The sequence below is a fragment of the Fragaria vesca genome, linkage group LG3, assembly GCF_000184155.1.
Source record: "Fragaria vesca subsp. vesca linkage group LG3, FraVesHawaii_1.0, whole genome shotgun sequence".
NCBI lineage: Eukaryota > Viridiplantae > Streptophyta > Magnoliopsida > Rosales > Rosaceae > Fragaria > Fragaria vesca.
In genome coordinates, this window is record NC_020493.1 from 17,069,818 (window position 1) to 17,088,942 (window position 19,125).

General features: G+C 36.6%; 2 protein-coding genes across 2 annotated transcripts; both read right to left on the reverse strand.

The window, feature by feature from the left end:
• Positions 1-4,566: 4,566 nt before the first annotated feature.
• Positions 4,567-7,750, reverse strand: LOC101306894 (50S ribosomal protein L9, chloroplastic-like). Its single transcript, XM_004294493.1, has 6 exons — positions 7,522-7,750; positions 7,242-7,369; positions 6,087-6,132; positions 5,497-5,594; positions 5,377-5,424; positions 4,567-4,936 (listed from the first exon to the last, which is right to left on the reverse strand). The coding sequence occupies exons 1-6, from the start codon at positions 7,666-7,668 to the stop codon at positions 4,816-4,818; spliced, it is 588 nt and encodes a 195-aa protein (XP_004294541.1). The 5' UTR covers positions 7,669-7,750; the 3' UTR covers positions 4,567-4,815.
• A 793-nt stretch (positions 7,751-8,543) lies between these two features.
• Positions 8,544-12,992, reverse strand: LOC101303885 (50S ribosomal protein L15-like). Its single transcript, XM_004294482.1, has 4 exons — positions 12,513-12,992; positions 9,642-9,725; positions 9,476-9,565; positions 8,544-8,996 (listed from the first exon to the last, which is right to left on the reverse strand). The coding sequence occupies exons 1-4, from the start codon at positions 12,930-12,932 to the stop codon at positions 8,733-8,735; spliced, it is 858 nt and encodes a 285-aa protein (XP_004294530.1). The 5' UTR covers positions 12,933-12,992; the 3' UTR covers positions 8,544-8,732.
• Positions 12,993-19,125: the final 6,133 nt, after the last annotated feature.

Sequence of the window (19,125 nt, forward strand, 5' to 3'; positions counted from 1 at the left end):
CAGTTTTGAGTGCCTTAATGATAACCAAATTGGCTGAAATTTTGTAGAGATGATCTATACATGGATTAGTATCTAATTAAAGACTAGACGGTGGAGATATGAAAAATTTAATCGAAAAGTTAGTCAAAAATGAAAATCCGCACGGTAAAAATAAATAAAGACATTCTTACCTGAGAAAGACTGATATATATATATATATAAATTGTTATTGCCATGGTCCATCAACTCATGAGAAGCTGTAGTGTTAGGCAATCGCACTATTCAATTGATACACTATAACCAATGAAAAAATAGACAGTGAAATTAAGATGAAAAGTGTAGCTGTAATTTTGAAAGTTGAAATAAATGTGTAATTATGAAAGTTTATCACTTTATGACGATTTATATTACGATCTATATATCAGTCAAACATTTAAAATAGTTGAGCAATCTAGCTTAAAACTTTCTTCGGATCCTCATTGATCACTCAATCTCATATCTTTAGCTTAATATACAATGTATATAATAATATAATGGTCCATATATGCATCCACCACATCAAGTTTTAGTTCTTGTTTTAGTTGTGAGCTAGCCTAACACACTAGCTAGTCTCTTAACAGTTGCACCTAATTTTACCCAACTGGATTTGAAGTCCATCCCTTAGTTTGTAAGCTAGTCAGTGACTTTAACTGTATGTGAGCTCATCAATATCATCTCCCTCTCATGGGGTCCAGCCTCATGTCTTAACATTCATTGATATTCCCAAGAAAGATACTCTTTCACTCATACCACAAACACTTGGGTCTGGCTAACTGCAACTTATATCCGAGTTCCCAACCTTAGCTACTGTGTACTACTCCCTCCCTCATTTGGACCCACATTCCATGTTTGTTGTCATTCCTCTCTGCTTATATATCAAATCAAATTGTTCATCATCTTCTTCATCTATTACGTATTCACACCTGATCAGTGATCATTGATCCAATCCGTTTCCACTTTCTAGTATTCTTTCTCTACGTGGAGGGAGCTTAATTTTGTAGCTAAGTTTAAGCATAAATACTTGAGCAATAATCAAGTGATCCATGATTAAATTTACAATGTTAAGCATTCTAAAGAGTGGTGGGCCGGGTTAACTGTTTTTTTTTTTTTTAATTATCGCTGTATCTGAAAAGCTTTCTAGGTCGAAGAACTAATCCGTTGGGGGTCCAGACAACAAACTTTTGACAGTGTTGTGATTCGAACCTAGGTTGGGAAGCACACCCAACTAGACAATTAAGAACCACTAGACTACCTTGCAGTAGTTAAAAATGATTCTACAGTTTAAACCAATTTTTTCTTATTTAACATAATTTATGAAATAATTAATTTTGATCTCATTATATAGAAATTTGTTATGTATCCCAGCAAATACTTGTTCTTGAAGGATAAAAATAAAACACAGATCAAGCGATAAAAGGTGATGAAAATTGGGAGAGCGATTGGCTTCATCGATCAGCACCTACATTTGCTAACTAGTGAATATAAACGTCTTACATTGCTAGATTATCTCAATGCAATTTACGCATCACTAATAATTGTTCGAACAGGACGACTCCATATATAATCTTAAGTCATTTTATGCACGACTAATAATGGTCCGAACACAACGACCCCATAATGATCATAGGCCTAGCTATACTACTACATACGACTGATACGAGTATGTGAGAATGTGTTACTTCCACACAACTAATTTGTATAGAGTACGCTAGCTATGTGCACGATTTTGGTGCGTGTGGGAAGATATATAAAGCATACGTGAACAAATTGCGTGAGAATGGAGGTATCCAAATACACATTAGACTGACTGGAGAGATCGATAATCATTGACATATGCACATGTTTCCAGTGGCGTAGGGAGGGTAGGGCGAGAAGGGTCAATTGACCCTTCTAGCTATTTGAATTAAGCAGCCATTCGTTGAAATATCTGATAATCACACATATAAACTATGATTAATGACCCTCCTCATATAAGAAAATCTGTATAATTGAAAGGGAACATGATCAAAAGTTTTGATCTTATGGCCCATTCACCCCACAAGTCCAGTGTTTAAACAGTGTCTACCATGTTTTAACTTTTTACTGCATTTTATTTATTAAGTGGCCAATTAATAATGATTCTGTCCCATAAATCAACACGGTTAAACAATATATATTTAGATTTATACACCCTTTTTCACTCATGGTCTCTAGCAAATCAAGTCAAAATTAGAAGAATGAAATATAAATTAATATATCTAGTATTTTTTTTAACAATGGATGTAATTTATGTTATTTGATGAAGTTCATATTTGTCCAAACCCCCGCCAACAACCAAGATTGATTGGGTTAAATAATTTATCAAATGCTGATTTAGTGTGAAGGATATAGGTTGCTTAAGAAGAGTTAAGTTTTGACCATTCTAAATAATATTTCTGGCTACGGCACTGCATGTTTCAATTCCATCTCTAACCTTAGCTTATAGTATATAAATACACCATTCACTATATAATATGCTCTAAACCACAACTAACTAATTAACTAACTTGATTAATTATGTGTGACTTTGCTTCTTTCATTGAAAGATTCTCCTTATTGGCTACTCTACTCAATCATCTAGACCAGGGTATATATAATTCATGAAGGAAATAACAAGGTCAATAAGGCTATGCCTTGTTTATGTCAAATTCCATAAAAAATAAGTTTGATGTCAAATATCATTTTTAAATACCGCTGTATATATATGCTCTGAGTTTATTAAGGTATAATCTTAAGTTGCTTGATAATATCTCAACTAGAATCTCTTTACACTGGGAAATCACTTTGAAATAAGTTGGTAAATTAAGGATGTAGCTCCCCTATACAACATTACTTGCACATTTTACAAAATAAAGCATTTCGCTCGGACCAAACTAGCTTAGCTACTTAAAAGTAAAAGCAAATTCAACTAAATTACAAAATATATCGTGTTGAACAAAACACCAAATCTCTAGAGAAATAATAGACGGTAGGACGTTACATATATATGCCCATAAATGTATCTTATACGTACGTGTATTATTAACCTTCAGAATGTTAGACCTATATCATAGCTCACTGAAAAATGTATCTTATACGTATATCTTAGCCAATGTTAATACTCAATCTTTGGTCTTAAACGTTAACTAGTGTCTTGAATACGGAAGTGAAATGAATTGACCACTCTCCCAATTTGTAGTACTACCAACAAAATACCATCATCAATCTCTCTATCGGAAAAAAAAAAAAAAAAAACCCAATCACCCAGCTCCAATCACAATGAGACAGCAGCATAGTATATCCCATTAATCCGTTCATGTTCTTATGTGATTGAAAACGAAGGCTCTTGATTTTGATTTGTGGCTAAGAAATGTGACTGGCTATACACACACACACACTACCTAGTGAATTGGCGTGCTCTCCAACTTAGTTCACAGCTGGATGGCTAAGAAAGAAAACCTCAGCATTGCAAAAAAGGGGCTCTACTTTGGTGTCATAGATGGCCTTTGTTTGCTTAGAGACAAATTAGTTAATTGATCCATTCTATCAGTTAAACTAATAAAGGTGTTAATTGCAAACTGTGACTTGTCCTTTTTTGGCTAAGTTGTCCAGAAATTGGGTATTTGCCGGCTATTCTTGTTGCGAGTTCAATCAAATTTCTGAATCTGTTGCTGCCTTTGCTAGTGATGATGATCACTTTGGAGTTAACTAAATCTTCAAGCAAAATGGGTTAATTTTGGCTTTGAATTAGCATGACAACCAGACATGATCAGTTTAGTTATGTTTTTGTGGTTGTCATTATTTGGTTCGGTGAGATATTGAGTACCTAATCTGGTTTGCAGATTCAATTTGGTGGGTTAGGTTTCATAATACTGTGGTCACAAGTCTTATCGTCGACTTAGCCTCTTAGGAGTGAAGCACACAGGTTGCAAATAGACGAGTAAAAATCGGAAGTTATCTTGACCCCAAAGCCTTGTTAACGCTTTGTGAACTATGCCGGAAATAATAGAACGTTAGGAAATAAATCAACAATGTACATTAACTTAACATTTTTAGTGTCCGTGATGTTTGTAACATGTATGAGATCGTAAGAGTTTATGTTTTTAAATAGTGCGTTTTAGTGATACAAGATTTTAATTTATGCTCAGGATGGAAATTATATCATAGCGGTCCATGACTTCTATTCGTTTCATCATGTATATGTGGTGTGGATGAATTGAATAGTAGTGCTAAATAGTGTAGCTTGTTAAGTAGGAAAGTCTACATTTTGGGTGGGTTTTTAAAGTAAACATATGGGGGCAAATAAAATGTCCACTTCTTCGACATATGATATGTCAGAATGTGATATCAGAAGTTATCTCGTGCCACAAAAATGGTGGACTTTCCGTTCTGGATAATACTTAGTAGAGATGCATGCTTAATAATCTAATCTTACTGACAGATCCCTCGGCTGTTGATTATCTGCAGAGTTGCTCACCTAAGGGATAATTTTTTAAAACTGTTAAGAATCGAGTGAATATGACGGCTACGAAACAAAGAAGAAATGCTCTTATAGATGGGTTCTCAAAAGGCCAATACCAATGTACAGGTATTGAAGAATAAACATACATTGGCACAAACCAGGTAAATCAGATCTCTACGTCTCTACTTGCATTACATTACAGCCACCCTAGATTGGTACACATTCGAATATGTGCTGCTGATAGTACCTTGACCATGTACATCTTCCAAAATTACATCAGAACTTCATCTTGGCCATCCAGGTCGGCTTCCAAATATGACTCTCGAAGGTGCTCATCCTTAATTAGCAGAAACTATCACCCGTACTTTAGCACTCACTTCTGGATGAAGCTTCAGTTCAGCAATATATTCTCCGACCTCCCGAATGTCTGGAAGAGATACTATTCGCTTGTCGACATCCCTACAGATGAATGAAATAGCAGAGAATGGGGCAACTAGATTGGGTATGAAAGAATCGAAAAGAGCAAGTCCATATGAAAAAACATTCACCTCTAGTTCCAATGTAATCTTATCAAATATAGTTATCACTACAGTTAAATTCTTACAAGCTAGGGCAATGAGCTATACAATACCTCTGAACAGTGAAATTTGGAGCAGTTGTTTCTAGGAATGTGCTAGGAAAGCGTTATTTGAAATTGTTGATAATTTTACAATTATTGTAACCTGTGTTGAGATATATTTCCTGGACCCCTCTAGTGAGAAATCCAATCCATAGCTAATATGAAAGTTTTGACTGAAGTTAACATAAATTGTCTATAGCTTAATGAAAAACTTAAAGATAAAAAGAAACTACGTACCTCTGTTTGAAATAGAAAAAGACCAACGAAAAAAAGAACCTACCTTTGAAGTTGGGCCTTGATTATGTCAACAAGATCTTGAGCTGTGACACTGCATAAGAATGTCTGGGTCAATTACTGATATACACAGTGCATAGAAGTGTAACAATGGCACACAATTCACCTTCCAAAAATCAGCTTTCCTTTTCCACCTTTGCGCTTCACCTTGAATCCTCCAACAGTTTCAAATATAAGAGCAAGTTGCTGCGCCTCTTCTTTTACCTGCACCAAAATGAAATAATGCAATAAGGTATATAACAGGAAAAGTTCAGATATCATAGACTCTACTGTAAAGAGAAAAAGAAAATGGAACTGAACTTGGCAAGTGTTCAACACCACAAGAAAATAATATGAAACTGTTAACACTTAGTATCAGAAGGTAAAGTAACAGCAGTGCTCTTAGGTCTACTGTCTATGACATAACAATGAGTGAGAGTAAAAGACAGATAGAAGTAAGATCCTTTTATAATCCGTTAATCAAAGCATCCATGATTATCTGTACAACAATAAAAGGTCTTCATTTTTCAACCCAAATTTGGATGACCTAAAAAGTTCAAGTCCAAAAACCTTAGCCTTAGATGAATGATATGCATATAGGGGATTACATGATGCAAACAACACAGACTAAGATTCCTCTAATATCACATATTACAATTTGAAGTACATGTGAGGGGTATGAAAGGCAGAAATGGAAAATATGTGCTATTTAAGTACCCGCTTTTTCTCAGCTTCAATCCTTTCCTCTTCCACTTTCATTTCCCTGGAAAGAACAATATGAAGTGAGGAGTGATAATATGTTCTTAGAAAAGAGCACAGATATTACCAAAATATTAAAGCACAGATATCACTAGAATAGTAGAATGTAATTCATATCTTACTGAAGCATGGAATCATTCCATTCATGTTTGTAGTTATAATTCTTATTTAGATCCAATGGTGAATTCCTAGGCCAAAAGAAGAAAACAGCACTGACAAAATGCTGGACACTCTCATTTTCATGTCAAAAATTATACTTAAGATTCAAAAGAGAGACCAAACAATTGCACATCAAGATTACATTTCCACATCCGAGAGAAGATGCATAAGAAAACATGGATGCTCCCCCTCTTTATACCTCTCAGCTATTATATAAAGGGAACCTAAGGATTGTGTCCAATACATTTCCAGAACCACAAGTTACTGAAGTTATGTGTAGTACAAAAAGGTAAATAATGGTTCTCATAATCAGATGGATGAATTGAAGAAGAATTTCAAGTAGACGTAAAGTACTAGTATCTCATATAGTCATATTGATATGAACATAATGGGTCTACTATACGTAAAAGTATCTAGGCTACCAAGTGTACTTTTGGGGCTTCAGGAAGGAAACATACACTTTTCTTAAAATTCTATGTAAATTTACTAACAAAACTGAGGTAGTCAACTCTCAGGATTGAGCAGTGGCAAAACCTTTTCTCAGGGTATCTTCTAAAGTCGAATGTTGTTAAAGAGATTCAGAGGTACAGTTACACACTGAAAAGGCTATTTACATTTGACAACATTTAAGTAAAAGTGTAAAACCCCAAACACTGCCTCTCTATATAAACTAATCAAGTAAGCCATTCAACATTATTCGGACAATTTGCATATGCTTCCTCCCTTCTCCAGTGTTGTTAATTGGTAACTTAACCACATATGATAGTGTTCCCGCATCATTTTGCAGTAATCCTATCCTAACTATAACTTCTTCTGATTGAACTATTTCAACTCCATAAACACCATTCACAAGTTTTATACTATATTCCTAACTTCATAAATGTTCAAAGAGTAAAAGTCTAACAAAACAACAGAACTAATTAAAAATAGATAGTTGAGTTATGCATTACATACTTGAGCAGCAAAGGAGTAACAATCTGGGCCTTTCCTGTTGGTAGCAGAAAGTTCCTGAAATAACCAGCTTTCACACTAACAAGTTGCCCTTGCTTTCCCAGGTCAGCTACATCCTCCTTCAAAATTATCTGCCCCCAACAACAACAAGAACAACAACAATAAACATATAAATACAATTCAATATATGAAATGCCACTGCCTCAAACTGAGATGAGGTTTTTCCATTTATGAAAAACAAATGGAGGAATGAAACACCAAGTAATGAAATAGAACCCATTACCGTTCGAGCTTTCTTGGCTTTCTTTTGAGCAATAACAACAAAGGATGTTGCTCTGTCTGCTGTTTTAGTTGCTTGGTTTATGTTGCCAGTGAAGCTTTGAAGCAATGAGGATGAACTCCATGATAGAGTCGAAGCAGTTGACGCCATTTGCCACACTTCCTCACTCGAACCGGTCTCCCTCTCTCTCTGTCACTCGCTCTCTTTGGATTTATGATCTTATCTCTTGGCTAAAGCCGTCTGTTATGTTACAGAGACAAAACTGACCAGCACGGTTTTGGATTTTTCCACTTTGGCCCTGGTACAAAGAGAAAATTAAAATGTTACCCAAAATTTTTAAAATTTGCACACTTAGGTCTTTTTAGAAAAATTTAGTTTAAAAGATACGATTCCGATCATTGGCAATGAATTAAATAGAGGTCATATGTTAAAACTAGGGGTATTTTTGATAGTTTGAGACAAATGCATAGGGTATTTGGGATATGTAAGTTTATAATTTTGGTGAATGATTGAGGTTTATGCAGGGGCTATACTTGACTACTTCTACTTGTGTTTGTAACTCTTCCCCTGACATTAATCATCACCCTTTTCTTCATGGTCCTTGCTCATCTGCTAATTTGTTCTTCTTTTATGCATTCGTGATGTTGCTCCAGAAGTGTGGAGTTTAACCAGATGCACTGTTTCAAGCAACACTGCATATGAATTGTTAGCATAGCTCTCTCTGTCTGAGCTAGCATTGGCCGCTTGCCAGCCCTAACCAAACCTAGAGTGTAAGGATCAGGTGATTGGAGAGTCAACCTCTTGCTCAGGAAAAAGCACCTTGCTCCTCCCCATGCTGATCTTCAAACTGCCGACCAACAGTTTTCTTGTATTCCTCCAGAGGGCCTCCGGCATATTGCGCAACCCGGCTACAAATGGAGGTCACCCGAGATAGTCACTTTCGTCTAGGTGAAATGAAGACTTTTATCAAATTATTATTCACAAAAATAAAGCAATTAGAGTGAAATCCTGAAGTATGTTCAGCTTCTTCCACCAAAGAAAAAGCTGAAGCAATAGCGTGAAAAGTTTTCCTCATTGCATTGATCCTCTGAGATGACTACATCTTGCAACAAAAAACTGATCTTACAAAAAGACAATTTATGCCAAACATAGATGAAGAAACTGGAATAAACAATACAATATCCTGAGTGAACAAACTGAATTTGCTCCTTTTGTCAAGTAGATGAACTGGAGGCTGCCTCATTTTCTTCAGTAAAAAATGGAATAGGTTTGGTTGGGGCTGGCAAGCGGCCAATGCTATCAACCTTATCCTTCTGTTTTGGCGGAGGTCTAGCTGCTCTTGGCAATAATCTGCCCTTCTTTTCAAACCACTCAGGTGTGAGCAAAGCTCGAAAGCCTAACTTGTTGTAATACACTCTTCTAACAGACCCTCCTGCAGCTTCAACTGCAGCCTTTGCCCTAACAGTGACACGTGATACCTGTAAATGTCATTTGTCAGTTCAGTTTTGAGTTAAATACATGCAGAAAAGAGTTCAGGTGTCCTAGATCATGTGCCCAGGTATAAAATAATTAACATGATATTAAGAGCCATCACTTAGACTAATTAAATTTATAAGACTTCCTGACATGGAGACGCAAGTATGGATCAGTAAACACTCCAAGTATAATTATAGACTACAGTGAAATCATCATACCTCTGAATGAACAATCAATGGCAACATAAAAAACTTAATCTGACATTACTAATTGGTCTATTCCTCAGTTCAAAATTCAGCACTGGAGTGGCGAGTCACTATTTTTCCAACAAGAACATTATATAAGGAGAATGCAACAATTTCAAAATAGAAAGAGTGATGAGGCAAGCAAAAAAGATGTCCAAGCCACATAATACATAGGTCTTCTTTTTTGGTCTGAAACATATAGGTCAATAATGTAGAAAGCACGGGTGAACACGAACCTCCAGATTAATTGGCCACTTGATGTGTTCAGCACCACGTCCCATTAATCTCATTCCATCTTTTATCTGCTTCCCTATTGCCCCTGTATCCTATAGTAATGGTAATTAGCAGATTGAACTCATTCGATGAAGGAAATGGCATAGCTCGAGAGTATTTTTGCTGTACCTTGAGAGTTTTCATTGTAATCAACTCTGAAGAATCAATCTTTCCTGCATTTATAAGTTTGGCAATCTTCCCTAATCCTACTGGCTGCACAAAGACACACAAGGTATCATCAGAAAATGAAAGGAAACAGGATAAAAATAGAAACATTCTCAAAATCTACTTCAAAGTATGGATATCCAAAATACAGGACACACAATACTCTTGGAGTTCAGACTAGGCCACAACCAAGAATTAAATGCCTTCTAATGCAACAGAAGCAAAAGGATACTCTCATCGATACAAAAACACAAACAAAAGCCACTTAGCATAATTTATAAAGTTCAAAGAGTATCAATGTTGGTGATTAAAAGTAAATATTAGTCAAAGGGTTGAGGAATCAGGGTACACCACTCTTTCGAGTTTGAAAATATTGTCAACTATGTTCCTGTGATAGTAAAATAAGAAGGATTTTAGCATCTGAATACAATCTCAGATAGTTTAGCTGAGGTACGCACAAGCACTGCAATGCCTTCTCTCATCTTCTCTGCCTCCAACATCTCAACAACTCAGTGAAACCATATCGCCTTCATATATTGCACAGAGACCAGCACTGTTGGTATTGATTCCCATTGCACCAAATATTTAGGTATGATTCCCAGAGCACCCACTATTGGTTACTCATCTAGGTTGTGTGGTTCTTTCTTTCTTTTCTACCTTTTAATCTTTTCTACCTTCAAATATTGACCACATTAATTTGTTCAATATGTAACATTAAACTTTTCAAACCAAAGAATATACAACATTTATATACATGACGGGAAGTGATTAGACATCATAACTCCAGTTGATAGATATCCGATCCAGAAAAAATAATTGTAGAATAGCTCGGCAGTAACTCATCCACCTTGAGAGCAAGCAAAATGAGTGACTAGGGGAGAAAAACGGGGAAAGGACAATGTCCGATTCACCATAACATAAAACACAATGACTAGTGAAAACATCATTAGAACGAGTTGCTGTCACCCAATATGATTGATAATCTGTATTTCTGGATACTAGGATGGGTGTGGAAAAGACATGAAAAACAAATGGTTGAAATAATAAATGCAAGCACTTCATTCATCAGCGTGCACACACACTACCAGAACAGATCATAGAGCTGAATTCTGTACTGATACCAAAACAATCTGGCATACACTCCACCTACACAGACTCACAGAGTATATAAACTCTCTATAATAAAATGTGCAACCATTAGTACACACACTACCAGAACAGATCAAGGATCTAAACTACTGCAGCCAGAGCAAAGTAGTATATCCTCCACAAAAACAAAGTAAATAAATATTTTGTTTGTGAATGTACCTTAAGTACCTACACACCGCAACTAATGTAGGGCAGCTTAAACCATCCACCAATAATATAAAAGACTGAGCGTACACAAAACCATTTTGCAAGCAAGCCTTCTTCTAAGTTTCTTAGCTGGTAAGCCAAGGGTTCATGACCAGTAATAAACTAAACTACTCTGCCCACATGATTCTACAAAGGGAATTTGTCAGTAATTACACAGGACTCAATATACAACACTCTATTGGGCCCTTTCATTAATCAAATTAACAAAATACTAACGTGCAAAATATTTAAACAGAAATTTAAACACCAAAACAAATACTTGGGATCCAACTCAGCAGGATAGCATCAAATTTATAAGTTCTCCATCACCTCTCATGAGGTAAGACTCCTATAAAGGGCAAAAGACAGGGAGGAAGGACCTGCAAAACCCTAAAGGACTTGGAATTACTATGCAGCTATGCGAGGTCACATAGCCGACATTTAATATTATTAAAGATATATTCTTCAACTTCTATAACTGAAGCATACTCACAAATGAGACCATACAATCTACCTGAATAGCAAACTACCATGTTTTGCAATGCACAGATGACCATTCAAAGCACCTAACATTAGCACCAATCTAACCCTCAAGCCATTCCAGTGTTAGCATTGACATCATGTCAACATTGGGTAAAAAAAATCCCTCGACTCAGCTAGAATACCAAATTGCATTCAATTTGTTCTCATCAATAATTCCCCTCAGCTTAAGTTGTACAATCAGTAAACCAAACGGTCGGGAACAGAACCAATATATCCCCAGAGTATCCCAAACCTTCCATAATTTGCAGCAAAAATGACCATTTCATAAAAAAGGACAACAAAAGGAAGCAAACAACACACACAACCAAGCAAAAGCAAGCAGATTAAGGCACCAATTTAACCATCAATATATCGAGCCTATAAGCATCCACAACATGGCATCAAAAATCCTTGAGCTCATCTAAATTACCTCAAAACCAACTTAAAGCATAATACATTTACCGAAAAGAGAGGAAAAATAAAATGCCTCACTATCGAGCAGCTCAGTAGATTATTGGATAATCCCAAATTATCAAAAGTAAAGTACATAATTAGTATCCCAACAGGACCTGTTAAATATATGAACTTTCAAACTTCTTTGAAATACAAAGCGACAACAACAAGTATTCCTCTCATGTTCTTTGTAAATAAACCAAGAGAAACCCGAAATAAACTAATAGTCCCACTTCCCATAACAGAAAGATATCACTGGTGCTAAAATTTACACGACCTAAATCCAATATACAAGTCCTTTCATATACACCACACCCAGCCAGTGAACACAACCTCCATTTCCAATCGTTCCTCCTCATTCCCAGTATAATGCTAGTGTTTCCTAGTACAGATATAATTAAACATCTCCAAAAGCTAACAAATTTCTCTTATTTCCTCCCGTAAACAACTCAAAACACATCCAATCAATCCAAATTGCACAGCAACATCTCCAAACAAACAACTAATCACAAAAAAAACGTGTACCTGAAAAGTGAGACTAAAGGGGTTCTTAAACCCACGCTTGGGCAAACGACGTCGCAGCGGGGTCTGTCCTCCCTCAAACCCCAGCTTCCCGGAGCCCCTGGCCTTCTGACCCTTGTGTCCTCTCCCCGCCGTCTTTCCTTTCCCGGACCCAATCCCACGGCCTTTCCTGGTCTTCTGCTTCCTCGGCACTCTGGGTCTCAGATCGTTCAGGCTCAGCAGACTGCTGTACGCCCTCACTCCCTGAACAAACCCCAAGGCTGAGGCTTTGCCATTGGCGCTGAAGCTAGGGTTAGGGTTGGAGGAGTGAGGAAGGAAACGTAGGGAGGATTGGGAAGAGGGAGAGGGAGTGAGAGTAAGAGTGGGTCTGGGGGAGACGATGGAGGTGGAGAGGAGGGAGGTGAGTCTTCTTCTGAGCAACATGGTGGTTTTCGTTGCGATCGGAATCTAGTGCTGGGTTTGGTTTTGGATCATTGAATCAGTGAGCTCAAGAATTTGGGGTTTTGGGAAGGAAGAAGAGGAGGGAGGAGGGTTTAACAATTTGGGGGGCTCTGGGAGTAACTTTCACCTTGTTCTTGCAGTAACTATGTAAATAGTTAGATTTTTTTTTCCTAGTACTATCACATGTTTCAGTACACAATCATTTATAAAGTTTTTTTTTTTTTTTTTTGAAGAAGGACAATCGTTTATCTCTACTCTTTTAATTGGAGGCGCAGTTTTTAAGTTTTGGTGTCATAATTTCACCAATAATTTGAATTTTCTAATACACCCACATTAAAGACAATATGGTAAACCAACAAAAAAAAAAAGCAAAAAAAGAACAATCAAATCATCTAGACATGAACAACTGCAATTGGTAGTCTTGCCAAGAGGCTAAGTAAGTTGAAATCGAAGGTAAAAATAAAAAATTTTTTTTTTTTTGTCTGAAAATAAAATTATTTATAAGTTGGGATGCAATGGACCAAATGAATTAAAGGGAAAATAATTCAAACAGTGTCTGACATTTGAGCCATACATTCTAACTTTCGGTATCTGAACTTCTCAAAATCCAAACCAGTATCTTACATTCTTACCCTAACTGAAGATCAATGTTCGACGACATTATCTCTATTACAAATCTTTTTAAAATTCAAAATGTGATGAGTATTTACATCGTTTCCTTTATCTTCTTTAACCCTAATCCTTTTTACTCGAACTCAATTATTTCTAGCTGTTTCCGTTAGAAATCGTTGCACTAAGATTTTGTGGAGCGCTTTGCACGTCCGACATCGTCGAAGAGGTACTTGACGAAACTCTCTCAAAATCAAATCTCACTTTCAATCTTTCTCACTTTCTGCCACTTGGCAAGTAGATAACATCGCTGAACATTGATCTTCGATCGGAATAAGAATGTGAGATACGGTTTTAGAGTTTTGAAAAGTTGAGATATCGAAAGTTAGAATAGTTCAAATGCAAGACATTGTTTGGATTGTTTTCTCTAAATCAAAACAAACTAAGTTAAATTATGAACCACTTCGTTCCTTTCAAAAAAACAAAAAATGAACCACTTTGTTGGCTTCATGGTTTTCTCCCACCTTCTTCATTGTTCTTGCACTTGGTCGAATTCATGTTCTTCAAACCAATTAGCCTACCTCTTTTTTTCTTGTTCCTGCTTGACGCAACATATGCATTAGAAGCTGGAACAAACAGTACCCCTTTTTCATTTACCACAAAACCAACAAATTCGAATAAATAGTAAAAACGAAAAAGATAATACCAAAAGTCAAAAGACACAAGAGAAAAAGATCGGTTTACCTCTTTATCTGCATCAGAGTAAGGTAATTGTTTCAACAATCTTCATCTATGTTGCTCTATAGTAATATGTTTTCTATTATTGCTGGTCTAAAAATACTATTTGTTCTTTGTTTGGTTTTTGGGAGCATATCGAACGGTTTTTATCTGCATCAGAGTAAGGTAATTGTTTCAACAATCTCCATCTTTGTTGCTCTATAGTAAAATGTTTTCTATTATTGTTGGTTTTTTGAATTTTGATTTCCAAACCTCTTATACTTATTCTGCATATGTCAATCAGAGTTGCAATGTAATAACCGTTTCTTTAACAGTACCCCTTAAAGCTTGCAACTCTATGTTTTAAAAGCCTCAATCTAAGCTATAAGAAGAAAGAATTAGCCTTTACTGATAGGTACTGAAATGAAAAGAAAAGACTAACACAGATAAATTAGACAAAGAAGAAGAGGAGTCTGTGTAAAACACAAGTAGAAAAAAGTTTAGCAAATAATTACTAAAATGACAAGGAAACGAGAAGAAAAGATTGAGAAACATAGAGAGAAGAAGCGGAGGAGAAGTTCGAAACCAAAAACCCAGAAAAAATATTTAGGAAAAAAAATGTACAAAAAGGTTGTTCCTTTATTAAGAAGCAAAAACGTTGTTTCTTTACTGAAATGAAATATAAACTAAGAGAAGAGAAAATTGAGAAACAGAGAGAAAAGGAAGAGAGTTTTGACTAGAAAAACACATAAACAAATAGGAGAACAAACATATCGGATGCAAAAGAGACAACCGCTAACATGATGCACAAAATAACTAACTATCTAAAGATTTTATCATAAGCTTAAATCATTTTCTAAAATGTGGGTATTTTGGCCAATCCACAATTTGATGAAGTCTAAACGTTTGATTTTATATTAGTAGAGGACAAAACCAACGCTACTTCTGGAGGAACACACTCCTCCTAGAAACAACAACCATAAAGCTTATGTCCAATATTTACCATAGCGTTTGCTACCAAGTTTGCTTCTCGAAGGACATGTCTAAAGCCCATAGATTCAAAGGATTCACTCAAGGCTTTAATGTCTTAAATCAACTTGACTCCTTGAGCATCCTCTAAGGGGTCTGAGATGCCTCTCACCTCATCAATCACTAGCTTAAAATCTTCTTCAACTTCCACCTTGATGAAACCTCGCTCTTTTGCACAAATGAGGCTATTCCGAAGAGCAAGAGCTTAGCAACCGGAATGGTGGATATACCAGAATTGAAAGCAGCAACATCTAGAGGATCTTCTGTGGGAGTTCGAATAACAAATCCTCCAACAGCAGAGTTATTCCATACTGACCCATCAAAGTTAATTTTAACTTTGTCAGATGGGGGTGGTGACCACCTAATCAAATTCTTATATTACCAGTAGTAGGTTTATTCTTAGAGACTTTAAGAGTCCCTAATGAGGCATGCATAAAGTTGAGATGACATGTAGCAGTTTTCATAGTAGCTTTGGGACCAGGGACTTTGTTTCTAAAAATGGCTTCATTCCTGTCTCTCCAAATCTGCCAGCAAGTAACAATAAGTTTCTCAATGGTTTTTAGATCACAAATCTGCCAGCAAGTAACAATAAATTTCTCAATAGTTTTTAGATCACAAGGGTGGTTATCAATAAACTAACTATGCAGAAATTTAGAAAATCCTTCTTGCCAATCTATAGGTGGAGTCATGGAGGTAGAGTTCCAAATAGCCTTCGAGAACCTGCAATAACCAAATAAGTGATCAATTGTTTCATTGTCTTCATTACAAAGTGCACAAGAGTTGTCTTGGATTGAACCAAATCTTGAGAGTCTATCTCTGGTTTTAGTCACCCTTTAAGGAGAAGCCAAACTTCATTTTTGGTTGTATGTTCAACGTCCAAAGCTTCTTTATCAGTTCAATTTGACTGTGTTTTTGACAGTCTTGTAGATGCATCCAAGTAGCCAATTTAATCGTAAACTTACCATGAGGGCTATAACCCTAATAAATTCATCCTTTGTAGGTATTGAAAGGATAGGGACTCCCAGTATTTCCTTAACGACATTATCATTGAGATATGTGGCCTAAGTTTGGAGATATCCTGACACGACCCACCCCAAATTTCACTCTGAAACCCGGAGTAAGTCGTGCGGGGACCACCTCCAAGGAAGATATTACCGAAAATTCGGCATGACCTCCCTTGAAAATGGACAATCCTTCCTTAAGAAACCTGCAAACACTCCTATAATTCCCAAACCAACCTTAACTTCTAGAGCTTACGTGCTCCCCAAACACAACCACCACCAACAACAACAACACAACATCATCCAAACATCAAATATAATTATCCAAATAAGATAACATAAATCCTTCGACAAATATTCTAAAATGTCAACAAGCCTTCGCCCACAACTGAAATAATATACATTAAACCAAAGTATTCAGAGCTACTAGACACTAGCGGAAATAAGGAAACACAGGTAGGTTAAACAGGTAACCTACTGGTGAAAAGTGGTGGAAATACGGGTGACTATGCCTCGTCTCCTACTAGGTCCAACCCGTACTCTACAGACTGGGCATTTTAAAACGAAGGGCCCAGGGGAAAACATTTAATAACGTTAGAGTGAGTGGACAAAAATAAATCAATAAAAAATATTTATGCTTCTCCATTTTAATTTCCAAAGAAAATATACTGCATGCGGCAGCAGCTCAAAAGCGCTCAACTCATAAACTGACAATTTCACGACTAACTCCGGCTAGTCACCAACTTAAATAAAATGGAGCCTCTCAGGCTAAATTATATATAATCATATATCCGTATGTATTTACACTCGTCAGACTCCTTGTATAAATCCTAGAAACAATTTAGAAAAATAGAAATTCATACAAGGCTACAACGCTAGCGTCTAACGCTCATGTTGCGCCATAATGGTATTTTTCCTCATTATGACCGAAGAGGATGATGTATTTATATACGTGTGGACTCCCTATATGAAAACCTAAATAAACCAGAAAAGAAAATAGTTTTTATATAGGGCTATGACACCAGTGTCTAACACTCACGTCACGCTATAATCACAAATTAGGCCTAAGCCTGACGACACTCCGAGGCTTCCTCGGCTCGGGCCTCCTCTCGTCCTATTCCAAATATATAATTAATTTCCCACTAAAAAATCCAATAATTAAACACAATGGGCAAAATTAAACGTGAGCCTCCCACACACTCATCATTGCCCAACTTCGCCATTCCTAACTCAATATAGCTCAAACTTCACCGAACATACCGACAGCCTTAACTCAACCTTCTACAGATTAATGACTTAAATCCTACGACCAGATTTTACATTATTCAACCGCCAAAAATACCACACTTCGGAAATTCATAAACCTATCCAAAACTCATCCAAAAATTCCATAATTCACTTCAATAAACTCCCCTTAATATTCCAAATTTAAAAACATTAAAATCTCCCAACCGGCGCCAGCCCAGCCGGCAGCGGCGGCCGGAGGCCGATTCCGGCAACCTCCAATTCTTACCAAATTTTAACAGAAGCTTCCTGACACGACCCACCCCGAATTTCACCCTGAAACCCAGAGTAAGTCGTGCGGGGACCACCTCCAAGGAAAATTTACTGAAAAGATTAAGAAAATCTCCCTTGCAGATGGACAACCCTAACTCGAAAATTTCATATTACACTCTTAATTTAACGCTTCTGAATATCACATAATATACAAAATTCTAAAGTATTCAGAGCTACTAAACACAAGCGGAAGCAAGAAAACACAAGTAGGTTGAACAGGTAACCTACTGATGAAAACTGGCCGAAAAGCGGGTGACTATGCCTCGTCTCCTACTAGATCCAACCCGAACTCTGCAGACTGGGCAATTTAAAACGAAGGGCCCAGGGGAAAACATTTAATAACGTTAGAGTGAGTGGACAAAAATAAATTAATAATTAAAATATTTATGTTTCCCCAAATTAATTTCTAAGGAAAAATCGAATGCATGCCGCAAGCGATAAAACCTTTATCCCATAAAATATCGAGCCTCTCAGACTCTATAATATATGTATGTATTTACACTCGTCCATACTCCCTATATAAATTCATGGGTCTACATAGGGCTACTACGCTCGCGTCACGCCTTAATGCGGTGCTACACTACGCCATCAAGGTGGACAGACGGGTGTATAAATATGTGCCCATACCCCTTATATGAATTAAACACTCATATAAGGCTACTACGCTTACGTCCAACGCTCACGTCACACCATAATGCGGCTATATGCTACGCCATTAAGGTGGACAGACACATATGGCTAGCTAGCAATTTTTATACATACTCTCTCATATATACATATTTATATTCACCGAAAATCCCATTTTCGGTAACTCTCTCTCAGAGAAATAAAAGCGTCAAAATTAATTGACGGCAAAATGCTCCACGACATTAATTATTCAATCGTGAACTTAGCATGCATTTATTTAAAACAAAAGTCCACTCACGAATTAGGCCTAAGCCTGATGTCAATCTGGGGTCTCGTCTGCTCGAGCCTCTTCACGTCCTGTTCCAAATATAATATTAATTTCCCAACCAATATCCAATATTTAATCAAAATAGGCAAAATTACCCGAGAGCCATAATTACGCTCATTATTGCCTAACTTCGATATTCTTACATCGGACGATCCGAACTTAAATATCATACTCCACAGTCGTAAATACAACCTCTCCAAAATACGACTTAAATCCAACGGCCGGATTCTACATTAATTACCCGCCAAAAATACCACACTTCGGAAATTCATAAACCTATCCAAAAACTCATCCAAAAATTCCATAA

Coding starts and splice junctions, on each gene's coding strand:
- LOC101306894 (XM_004294493.1), bottom strand. CDS start 7,668: ATGGCGTCAACTGCTTCGACTCTATCATGGAGTTCATCCTCATTGCTT. Junction 7,370..7,521: donor AAGCCAAGAAAGCTCGAACG/GTAATGGGTTCT, acceptor TGTTGGGGGCAG/ATAATTTTGAAGGAGGATGT. Junction 6,133..7,241: donor GTTACTCCTTTGCTGCTCAA/GTATGTAATGCA, acceptor TGTTCTTTCCAG/GGAAATGAAAGTGGAAGAGG.
- LOC101303885 (XM_004294482.1), bottom strand. CDS start 12,932: ATGTTGCTCAGAAGAAGACTCACCTCCCTCCTCTCCACCTCCATCGTC. Junction 9,566..9,641: donor TTACAATGAAAACTCTCAAG/GTACAGCAAAAA, acceptor CCATTACTATAG/GATACAGGGGCAATAGGGAA. Junction 8,997..9,475: donor AGTGGCCAATTAATCTGGAG/GTTCGTGTTCAC, acceptor TGACATTTACAG/GTATCACGTGTCACTGTTAG.